General features: G+C 33.9%; 1 protein-coding gene across 2 annotated transcripts; it reads right to left on the reverse strand.

Moving 5' to 3' along the window:
• Positions 1-8,322: 8,322 nt before the first annotated feature.
• LOC122605798 (beta-amyrin 28-monooxygenase-like) lies at positions 8,323-10,823 on the reverse strand. 2 transcript variants are annotated; one of them, XM_043778752.1, is made up of 4 exons: positions 10,286-10,823; positions 9,723-10,178; positions 8,862-9,049; positions 8,323-8,622 (listed from the first exon to the last, which is right to left on the reverse strand). In XM_043778752.1, exons 1-4 carry the CDS (start codon positions 10,779-10,781, stop codon positions 8,323-8,325), a joined length of 1,440 nt encoding a protein of 479 aa, XP_043634687.1. In that variant the 5' UTR covers positions 10,782-10,823. The 2 variants fall into 2 exon arrangements, with proteins under 2 accessions (XP_043634687.1, XP_043634688.1); XM_043778753.1 differs by having other exon boundaries at positions 9,723-10,076; positions 10,283-10,823.
• Positions 10,824-12,257: the final 1,434 nt, after the last annotated feature.

Raw genomic sequence — 12,257 nt, forward strand, 5'->3', positions numbered from 1 at the left:
GTGATATGTTTGTGTAATTTCAAAACGTAACTAAACACAAAACTAAATATTGAACTTGTTATCATGATGGAAATACCAATTGGGAGAATATAAATTTGCCCGCAACCTCAATGAACACATTCACATTCATAAAATGAGTATGCATTTTTATACAAAGAAGATAGTATGTTGGTAACCCTGTTGTCGAGTGCCTGATTATGGAGTCATGTAGGAATATGATTGAATGTCTTGTTAACGTATTATTAAGACAAGTATATATTAAAAATGTCGTATATAAGTTTAGGGGTCTAACGTGTCAAGAATAAAGTCTACAACCGAATGGAAGTTATTTTCGGTTATAGGCAGTTATGTTGTGAAGGGACGTGTCGTTTAGAATAGTTGTGTCTGTTAGATATTCATACCGATTAGTGAAGAGGTACGATGGTTCGTATGTATCTATTGGAAAACTATATATATGTGTAAACCTACGTTGTAAATAATAAGAAGAATAGTTTAGTATTGTTATTTCGTTCAAGTGAGGGCCGAGAGGGACGAGGGACCAACAGTGGCATCAGAGCCAAGGTCGTTCGAATCAGAGAGAAGAGAGAGACCAACGATTCAAGAGGAATCGTTTTAGAGAAGAAAGACAGAGAAGAAAATTGATTAAGAGGAATCGACGAGAAAGCCGATCTAGTGAAGATCGAATTTGAGAAAGTAAAAGAGAGACAAATTGATTCAGGAAATTAATTAACAGAGTAAAGATCGAAACAGATTAAGAAAAAGTAAAGAGAAAAACTTACCAGTTATTTGAAGAAGAAACTGCCGCCGCACTGTGTGTTGCCGGAGAAGAAAGGGTAACCGCCATAGAAACCGATTAGCCACCAACGCAAGAGAAAGAAAGGAAAGACTGATTATCAGAAAAGTTGCAAACCCTAAGTTTGTGAGTGAAATGTTGATTAACCACCATTTGATTCGAAGATCAAAAGAAAAAAGAAGAAGGATTGGATTTTGCCCTAATTTACGTACGGAAGAAGAAAAGGGAAGAAGCAGCAGCAGTTATATTGGGAAAGGAAAAAAGGAACGAGCAGTTTTTTTGGGGATTAAAGGACGTGACATTGGTTTTGAAGAGAAGCCCACCGGATTATAAGTGAAAGCCCAAGGAATAAACATTAACAGGTTTTATTGTTACCTTTTTCAATACTTGTTAATTTTTATTTTTATTAGAAGAATAAGATAAAGAAAAATATAGAATTTTCCTATTACAATTTGCGTTAGGAAAACGTTGGAGTTGTTTGAAGAATTGTTGTAGTTAGACGAAAGTTAAGTTAAATGATTGTTAGAATTATCTTGGTTTTAGAAGAAAATCAAATTGAAAGGATATGGCGGGAGATAAAAATGGAAACAACAATCATATTGTTGATATACCGTTATCATCCTATCAATGTCCAATTCTAAACAATACGAACTATACGTTATGGGCGATAAGAATAAAAAAGATATTGAGTATGGGATTTGTTAGAAGGAACGGGTACATTAAAAGAGATCGATATAAAAAAGGATAGTTCTGCATCTGCATATCTATTCCAAGGATTGCCCGAAGATTTGCAAATGCAAGTTGCGGGATGTGAAACGGAAAAGGAAATTTGGGACTCATTAAAGGCCAGATTTGTTGAGACAGAAGATGTTCAACAAGCGCACTCGCAACAATTGAAATCAGAATTTGAGAGACTCGTGATGAAAGAAGATGAATCAATAGATTCATTTGCCGGAAAGATAATGAGTATTATTACAAAGGCTGCTACATGTGGACTGACATTTGATGAACAAACAAAAGTGAGGAAATTACTCAACGCAGTACCAGATAAGTATATACCAATAGTAGCAACCATTGAAATGGTTGTTGATTTTAAGGAAGCGAAATTGGAGGAGGTTATTGGGAAACTTAAGACTTACGAAGAAAGGCTTAAGTTTAGAAAACAAAGTGGAGAAGATAATAGTGAGAAGTTGTTGTTCACACGTCAAGGGAATGGCAGAAATTATGAACGCAACTATGGAACCAATAGACGAGGAGGTGGTAATCCGACAAGAGGAAGAGGCCAAGGAAGATTCGTGACAGATAATAGAAATGAAGATAGTTTCGATAGATGGAAGAAAAGCCCTGGAGATCAAAACTGTCCAAGAAGACAACTTAAGGATGTACAATGTTATAATTGTCAAGATTTTGGACACTTTGCTGCAAATTGTCCAAAACCAAACCATAGAGAAGAAAAAGCAAACCTTGTGTTCGAAGATGACGAACCAGCGCTATTGATGGTTACTACTAAGGATGGAAAAAAGAAAACATCCTTAAAAGAAGAGAAGCGAAGAAATGGAATTCTCATTAAGGAAGATGAAATTCCAAAAGGAAAGTTCGAAGAGATGAGATCAGAGATAGAAAGTGATTTAAGAAGTAAACTAGAGTTTTGGAAGTTTGAATTACTCCAAGACTTTGAGATGGAGAAACAAGAGTTTGAGAAGAAGATGAAAAATAGAGAGATTGCATTTGAGAAACAAATGCAAAGGGAGTTAGAAAACCTCAAGAAGTTGAGAAATTGCACAAGCAAAGAGATAAACGAGTTAAAGACAAAAAGAAAAACATTTGAGAAAGAGAACCATGGAGTTTTTTCGGATAAGAAACTCCTAGATGAAGAACCAAGAGTAGACAATGGCGAATGCAAGAAGCATCAATAGACGCCAACAAGCCTACAAAAGGAATGCAAGAATGAGAAAGACGACAAGTCAAGAAACAAGAAAGTTGAATCCGGAGATCGTGATACAAGAAACACATTGTTGGAGATTCAAGATTATGGCATGATACGAATAAAGGAAGATACCGACAAAGATGCCAAAGATGATCTAGAAGAGATTAAAGACAAGAATAGAGAAGCCAAATCAAGGAAGAAGTTCAAGACATAATTCGTGTTAAAGATCAAGACAAAGGAAGTGGGAACAAGCCAAAGTTCAAAGATAAAGATGATGAAGCTTGAAGATAACAAAGGCATGGATTAATAAATTAGGGAGGAGTGTTGAGATACTAATGTATCAATCCATGGAAGTGTCGTATATAAGTTTAGGGGTCTAATGTGTCTGATGGTTCGCATGTGTTTGTTGGAAAACTATATTTATGTGTAAACCTACGTTGTAAATAATAAGAAGAATAGTTTAGTATTGTTATTTCGTTCAAGTGAGGGACGAGAGGGACGAGGGACTAACAAAAAAATCTACATATCAATCCAACCTATCGCTAGATGAGTTAAATGCATTTCGTTAGTGGTAATATGTAACAAAATATAATTGGAAGACAACCATTTGTGTTGATGGTAACTTAGCTAAAAAAGTGACATGGAGTCGCGATTTGAACATTTCTTTGACCAAATTAATTAAGTTAGCATCACACGATGAGGCTAATGAAGAAAAATGAAACAATCAAAAGTACCTAATGTAAATTATGAAATTACCTCTCCAATGAGCTTCCCGGTGGAAGATTGAGTTTACTTGTTGAAAAATTGAGATTCTTGTAAACAACCCACAAAACATATAAGACGATGAAAAGAAGAATGGTAGTTAGTATTTGAATCATGATTAATGATATCGAGTTGGTTAGGAACAAGTTAACGTGTTGATATGTTAGTGGAAGCAATGGCCCAACTTTTAGGAATTTAGGACCATATACATTTTTGTGGTAACTAGAAATAAGATATATGATACTAGTATAAGAATATCCGGTAGGTGATCAGGTTACTAAGTAAACTTAAAAGCCTTAGATGAGTTATATCCAACAATAAAGTTTATTATGACATATATAGAGTCGGTTTGATATATATTAAGATTGTTAATACTTTGTAAAGTTTTTGATATAACATATATAGAGTCGGTTTGATATATATTAAGATTGTTAATACTTAACCTTACCAAAATGCAACTTGAACTAATACGGAAAACTGGGTTAGGGTTGTAAGATCTCGACTCGCTAATCCGCCAACTTTTGCTTTCTTTTGGTCGGGGTCGGATTGACCTTTTGGGTTATTAGGTCAATCCATTAACCCATAAGTATATAAATTTATATAATGTTTTTTAAAAGGTCGACTCACCAATTTATTTGATCCGACAACACACAGTCATTTGAATTGAAATCAACCTGTCAACTCACCAATCCATTTAATACGCTAACTCACCAACCCATGTGACCCGAAATCAACCAACCCATTTAACGCCCCATTGAGTTTTTAACACCATGATTATATGTGATACCTATGGGTAGGTTAATTTCAATTCGTCAACTTGCCACCCGCCAACTCAAACAATATGGAATTGCAACGTCTTTGGTATATTTTTATTTTACTTACAAAACATGTACTAATTTATGTAAATGGATTTGATCATTTGTGTCATGTCATTTTTTTCTCTTTGTATTCTAAGTAATATATCTATGTTCTCTTATAAACTATTTTAGCCCCTTTCTCAAGTTACATGTGTGCTATTTAAATTACCCTTCATCTTTATTCATTAATTTAAATATTGTAACTTTATATACCTATTTTATCCTTGTATGTTTATAATACCTATCACTTAACTGCTAAATTACATACACTACCCCTTATAACGTGCTTACGTTCAGAAAAAGTACCTGCAATACTCATTGGTGCAGCCACCACCACCACTAGTTGTCGCACCACCACCACACTGTCGTCGGTGCATCGTATGATCACTTATCAATATATGTATATATATATAATAAAAAAATTATTGGTGTCCATATATTATAGAGGCAAAAGGTAAAAATAGACAATATTAAATATGGAAAGTAAGAGTTTAAAAAATTAATTTAAAGCACTGTATTGTCAAGAAAAAGATCTAGAATTTATATTTGAAATAATATTATTTTTTATGACATAAGATAATGATCTCCAAACAAATTGAATAGCATTGTGATATGTTAAAAAAATAGCTTCATGTTACGGTAATAATATTTAAATGTTTGAATGTGTAGACTGCGTTTAAGTAAAAAAAACAAAGTCTTTTAAAAAAATGTTTACTTCAAGTAACTTGTTTTTTAAATCTCATTTTTAATTTGAAAATGTTTGGATATATACCATGATTAATATAGAAAGTATAGTTGTTTGGATACATTTAACAATGTTGATGGTATATTTTTAAAAAATATTTCAATATAATACTCAAAGTTTTAATACATAGATCAATGTTTTATTAACAAAAATAGCAAACTAAATTTTAAAGTATAATAAATTAACATTTAATGTTGATGATGTCATAATCTTTAGTGTATTAGATTTGAGCTTAAAATCTGATGTTCTAATAATCAGCTCTAATGTTCTAATAATCGAATGATGGAGATACCATATAAAAGTTATAATAATGTGACGGTTCAAGCACTTTGTTTGATTGCTTTCTTCCTTTGGTACAATATGACTTCAACTATCATCGCATGTTTTTATCTTTTCATTATGAGCAGTTGATCATTTCATCATCTATTGAGATGAGATGAGACAATATGTGACGGTTGCACTATTTTAATAATTCAATGTTATTTTTCATTATCATTGGAGATCTTGATGAATTGATTTATTATCATTTATTATTCTGATATTGGTAATATATATGTTCTTCGTTAGTGGTACTAGTCGAATATATATGTGATTTCACTTGTTTATCTTTAATCGATTGTCATTAGTTCATGGTATGATAGTGTATATCATTTTAATAATAAGAACTGTTTTGTCAATTGTAACATTCGTGACTTTTGACCTTAATTGACTTGTAATTAAACGTAATTAAGTGAGGACGATTTCGTGAATGCATAGGCTTATTGAACGTTTTGCCGTTTAAATGATTAACGAATAGCTATTGGTCGAAATTAGCTGAGCGAGAGTCACTTTTGGACCTCTCTAGGCCAACCCCCAACCTCGACCACACACCCTCCACTCATTCACTCCTCCCTTATCTCATCTCTTTCATATCTCTTTATCTCATTTTACTTCCTCTCTAAATTCTTCATCCACCATCATAGATTCATCTTTTAATTCCAAAAATCTTGTGTTTTAGATGTTAAATGAACTAATTAAATCTTACAACCCTAATAATAATAATCATCCAAAATCTAAGAATTTCAAGTATTTAAGTGTTCATCTTTTCTCAAAAGCTCCAAACCCGGATTTGAAGTCTTGAGGTGTTTTGGTAAGTGAAACCTAACTTAATTTCTCCATTTCATGTCATTAAACATATTTCTTAGTCAAATCTTATGAGTTCTTGGTTGATTTCAGGTCAAAAACGGATTTGAACCATTTAGGGTTTCGAATTGGTCATGAAAGATTTTGGGCAAGAAATGATGTTATGAATCGAATCTATGATATGGGTTATGTTTATTTATGTTGAAATATGTTTGTTTAAGCTTCAAAATGAGTCTTCCTTGGTCGATTCTTGAGTCAAAAATGACGATTTATGGTGATATGGGTCGTGTTCTTCACTTTTGAGATGTTGCTGGTTTGTGCTGAACCGGGACTCATTGCGGGGCAACAAATATTTCAGAAATTTTAGTTGCGGCGCAACTAGCGGTGTTGCGGGGCAACACTATCAGTTTCATCTTTTTTCGTTTTTGACTCGTTTAAACTTTATCAAATCATTTCCTAACATCCTCCTGAACACTAATCAACCCAACAACATTATTTTGACTCTTATGATCAATCATGTCCCAAAATTTGAAATGTATGGGCGTATGTTGATGTATATGCATGTGTAACTATAGGTTGTGATCGTGTGACGAATATTGCTCGCTTGTAGATTAATCTAAACTTGTTGTAGCTGCTCAAGGTGAGTTTCGTAAACCCTCCCTACTCAATTGAGATTCGGACTGAAAAGTGTACATGCTTGTTTGATTTTTGCTTAATTGATTCATTAATTGTTCAATTGACGTAATGACTTGTTGCTCGGTTAACTATGCTTTCGATTATGATTATACGATGTGATTTGGTTAGTTGTACATACATGTAAGACGATCTTACTTTCAATGAGTTGGAGATGTGGTGGGAAGGCTGCGGGTGACCCTATATATAAGCATTAAAGATTCCTTGAAAGTAAAATCGTATGAAGTGTATGTGCATCGTGTGGTTGTTAACTTAATACGTTATGATATGATTCGAGACATTTGTTTACATATTTGTTAGGATCGTTATGTACGTCTTATGCTCGTTATAATCGTTATGATCGTTATGTATGTCTTATGCACGTTATGGGTATTTTTATATCCACGTTATGAGTATCTTCATACACACGTTATGGATTGTTGAATCCACGTTATGGGTATCTTTATATCCACGTTATGAGTATCTTCATACTCACGTTATGGATTGTTGAATCCACGTTATGGGTATCTTTATATCCACGTTATGAGTATCTTTATACTCACGTTATGGATTGTTGAATCCACGTTATGGGTATCTTTATATCCATGTTACGAGTATCTTCATACTCACATTATAGATTGTTGAATCCACGTTATGGGTATCTTTATATCCACGTTATGGGTTGTTGAGCCCACGTTGTTTAACGTTATTAATCGTTATATGAATCGTTGTTGTTAAACGTTGATTGTATTGATATTGTACTAACGTGATCCCTTTTAGGTTTTTCCTTGAAACGTGAGTAGGTATTCTAATCCTCGTATATCGTTAACGGTTGTTATTCCGACACACTTGTTTCCTTTTACTTACTCCTACGAACTCACCAACTTTATGTTGACTCGTTTTAGTACACTTTTCAGGTGAACAAATTAGCTTCAAGATGATTGTTTGCTTGTTGATCATAGAATTGGACTTGGACTTCTTGGATCCGTGATTCATTGTTCCCGATTAGGGGATTATGCTTATGTGTGATCCGGTTACTTGCACTATTGATTGGTTCGTAAGGATTACTTGAACCTTTTTATGCATTTAGATTTGCTCTACATAATTTTCATGTCGTGTTGTGCTTAGTATGTAACCCTCATGATTCCGCCTTGTTGGGGTGTTACAGATTAACCGTTGGTGGTACCACGTTGTCTTCACATAGATACCATTGTTAATTGGTTATTTAAACGAACTAGTTGATTAAGGAAATTGTTTTAATATTTGGTGGTACCCGTTTTAAATGGACTTTAAATTGCATTACTTCAATAATTTGTTAAACAATAGTCATTGTGTTCAACCTTAGATTTACCAAGTAAACTATTTCTCATACAAGAGTGTGTAGTGTTCGATAGCTAGGTGATTCGTGATTTTAAATTTAAGACTTGAAATTACACATCACTCATCAAACTTGACGATAATGGAGACGAACTGGAAGCCCTTTCTCTGGAATAGGCATTTGGTCATATACTATTTTTTCATCAGGTATCAACAAGTCCCATTTAAGATTGGTGACGATGTTGTGAATGAACACAAGAACTTCTAGTCTTGAAAACTCTTTCCCTAAACACATCCTTGGGCCACCTCCAAATGGTACATATGTATATGGAGTCGGCCCTGAATCTTCAAACCTTGATGGATCAAATTTTGTCACGTCATCAAAGTTACCTTCATCTTTATGAGTCGATGTAGCACTCCAATATAACTGAAAATGCAACACAAGTACTCTGTGATTAATAGACAATATACTGACCGCGTTATATAAATAGACAATGGCACCACAAATACTATGTGTTTAATAGACAATATATTGACATCTACAATAATTATTGCTTTAAGCATTTGTACATTAAGCATTTTTGCACCACAAATGCAAAAATGTGTTATGTGTTTATCACTAGCAATAGACAATATATAGATAGAGAATATAAGCTTTTTAATTACCTTCCACCCCTTGGGTATCGTATAGCCTGCATACTCGAAATCCACCAGCGCTTCTCTAAAGGATCCGGGAATGGGTGGATTTAATCTCATGACTTCAGATACAACATTCCAAGTATATTTCATTTTTTGAATGTCTTCCCATTTTAGCATTTCCCCTGCTTCTTTGTTCTTAGAGATCTCCAATTGCTCTGCAGGTAGAAATATGTCATTGTTTATTGAAAGTTAGACCAATATATATATATAGAGGGTATGGAGTATATGGTTATTAGATACCTAACTTGGGTGTAGAATCACTCACATCTTGTTTTTTCAATCCATGAAAAACATGGGCCCAAGCATTTATATATATATATATTAAAATATTGGTATGTGAGGGGTTCTATACCCAAGCTTGGGTATCTAACAGCCACATACTCCATTTTCTCATATATATATATATAGTGAAGTGATCAAGTGAGAACCAAAATAATGGTGAGAACCGTGAAAACCCCTAAAAGATCATCTCAAAGGGCTTAGGCCTTAACTCTAAGGGCAAAACCCTTAGAGATGGTTTTTTAGTGGTTCCCACGGTTCTCACCATATAGGTTGTTCTCACTTGATCCCTTCGCTATATAGCCTTCGCTATATATATACGAGGCCACGAGGGTAAGGTTTATGTCGCTGTTATACACCCAAGCTTGGGGTAGAATCCTCACATATTGTTTTTTTTAATCCATAAAATTCATGGGGACCAATCATTTACATATATATTAAAAAATTAGTATGTGAGCGGTTCTACACCCAAACATGGGTGTATAACAGCCACATTACTCCATATTATATATTATTCAGGAGAAGTCATTATGATAAACGTAAACTGACCATTCAACACCTTGTCATAAACATTAGGGTGTTCGCCAAGTCTTTTCATGATCAACGTAATAGAACAAGTGGATGTATCATGACCGGCAAAGAGTAGTAACAAGATGTTGTTTGCAATTTCCCACTCGGTCAAATACCTGCCATTCTCATCTGAAGATGTAAGCAAATGTGAGAGGAGGTCTTGTGAGGATGACGCCTTTCCTTCTTCTAGGGCTACTCTTCTTTCTTTGATAAGAGTCATAAGTTCGGTTCTAATAGAGGCCGCTGCTTTTTTTGAGCAATAAAATGGTGTGCCAGGGAAATCTATAGGAAGTGCGATGACCCCTTTCAAGAAGACGTCAAACAGGGAACCAAGTGTTGCAATGTGGTTTGGATCCTCCAGACTAAGAAATAACCGACACGCCAGCTCAAATGCGTATAACCTAACCGTTTGGTATACGTTCACCTCTTCCTTGCCTTCAATATTGGCATAAACAACATGACTCATATACTTTTATTTTGCTGGTAAGTGAAGAGAAATGAAACAAGTGAATGTACTTGTAGTAAATAATGGAATTAATTACCTCTCCAGTGAGTTTCGATATGGCTACGTGTGACAACATCCATAGTAGCAGCATAATGACTAGCGAATGCATCAGGACCAAGATACGATAACAGCATCTTCCTCATCCACTTGGCTTCGTCACCACGAATTGTAACCAAACATTTACCAAAAATTTTCCTTACTGAAGTCGGCCACCAAGCTGCGACCAACTTGTTTTCGTTCCCAAATAAAAACTTATTACCTGCAGGACCATAAAACACAGCCATACGGTCGCCAAATATAGACGTCTTAAACACTAAAGGATTGCCGTGTTTCTTGATACGTTCTTGAAAAAATCTTTCTGGTTCTCCATCCCAGCCTGCTCGAAGTAGTGCCAGAGATTCTCCGATAAACGGCCATCCATAGCTTCCTGGTGGGAGATTGGCTAATTTGGTTGTTGACAAGTAGTTATTGTAAACAACCCACAAAGCATATGAGAAGATGAAAAGCAGAATGGCTGTTAGAACTTGAATCATGATGAATGATATATTAGGACTGTATACCTTTTTGTGATGACTATAAACACGATATCTGTATTACTTTTATAACCATTTAAGAGGGACATTTTGGGGTAATTAGTTATTTTGGGGTAATTAGTTGATGCTTATGGAATCTTTGCATGGTAAGCAGCAGGAGGTATGTTGGAAGCTTATGATATTTTTATACTAATAATGTTGAAAGAGGGAGATATCGTATCCTTTTCCAAAAATAAAGTAGTATGGATTTCAATTATTAATTAGCGGACAATAGTTAATTGATTAAAAAGGTCATCATTGAATGATGTTCTTTGTTGTCTTCAGAGTTATTTATTTGTAATGTGCAGTGTGCCCTTCAATTTACTTTGTTGTCTTCAGAGTTAAATGTTTGTAATGTGCAGTGTGCCCTTCAATTTATAAGTGAAGCCAATTTTGGCTTCACTTTGTTCTTAGTTTATGTTATCGTCTTTCCTAATCCAGCCTTGTTCTTATTTTATGTTATCGTCTTTCCTAATCCAGCCTTGATTTGTTGACTGATGTTATCATTAACTTATTTAAACAGTATCCAAAATGAAGAAATAAACTTAGAAGTTAAATTCGGCTACTGCAATGCCCACTCGGTGTGATGATTGCAACTAAAGAGTGGTTAAATATTCCTTCTAAAATATTAAGGGTAAGTCAAAATATTTTTATAAGTAAGAAATTTGTTAAAAGAAATTAAATTTTGCATGAATGGAATTTGATGTAATAGTTTTTGTTTTCTAAGTTGGATGTATAAAAGTCTCATATATTTTTTTTTTTTTATGTATATAGGGGTGGTTATAAAAAACTGTTAGGTACGTAAGCTTAAATGTCGCATAGTTTTATATTTGCTTTTTTATATATATAGACTTTCCTTTTTATAAATATGTTAATGGCAGTGAATGTAAGGTTGGTACCCATTAAAGTTTAGATTGAAAACTCTCACGTTTTAATTTTTTAATGTATGAAAATCATTCAGGTGCATTAGTTTAGATATATTAAAATATTTGTATATAAGTGGTATTATTTAAGCTCCTAATATTCACTTTTGCCGTATACTAGCCTAATAGTAGGAGTTGCTAATTATTTCTCTTTCATGTGTCCATATAGATAGTACTTTTTTTTTAAAGGTGAACTTCATTCAATAAGTATCCGTTAAAGTAGCGATACCAAATAACATACAACGTTTATGTACAAATAATATATCAAGAATCTACGCCAACTATTTCAAGTAATATTAACTTTTTTCTTTCTATTACTATACCAAAGAAAGACCAAAGATTTTATGTCTTGTACAACTTTCTCGATTTTAACTTGGACATTTGAAAACCTCGTTTCATTCATAGCCTTTCAAATACACCAACACGCGACCATGATAACCCCTTTCAGAACCTTCTTTTCAAGCTACGTCTTTTTAAGTCATCCTATCATTTCTTTAACTAACCCAACCACGTG

The sequence above is a fragment of the Erigeron canadensis genome, chromosome 6, assembly GCF_010389155.1.
Source record: "Erigeron canadensis isolate Cc75 chromosome 6, C_canadensis_v1, whole genome shotgun sequence".
NCBI lineage: Eukaryota > Viridiplantae > Streptophyta > Magnoliopsida > Asterales > Asteraceae > Erigeron > Erigeron canadensis.

What these genes read in the sequence shown, in the direction of transcription:
- LOC122605798 (XM_043778752.1), bottom strand. Translation starts at nt 10,781, where the DNA reads ATGATTCAAGTTCTAACAGCCATTCTGCTTTTCATCTTCTCATATGCT. An exon ending in TATCGAAACTCACTGGAGAG is followed by an intron (nt 10,179 to 10,285) that starts GTAATTAATTCC and finishes CCAATATTGAAG; the next exon opens with GCAAGGAAGAGGTGAACGTA. An exon ending in TTATGACAAGGTGTTGAATG is followed by an intron (nt 9,050 to 9,722) that starts GTCAGTTTACGT and finishes TTCTACCTGCAG; the next exon opens with AGCAATTGGAGATCTCTAAG.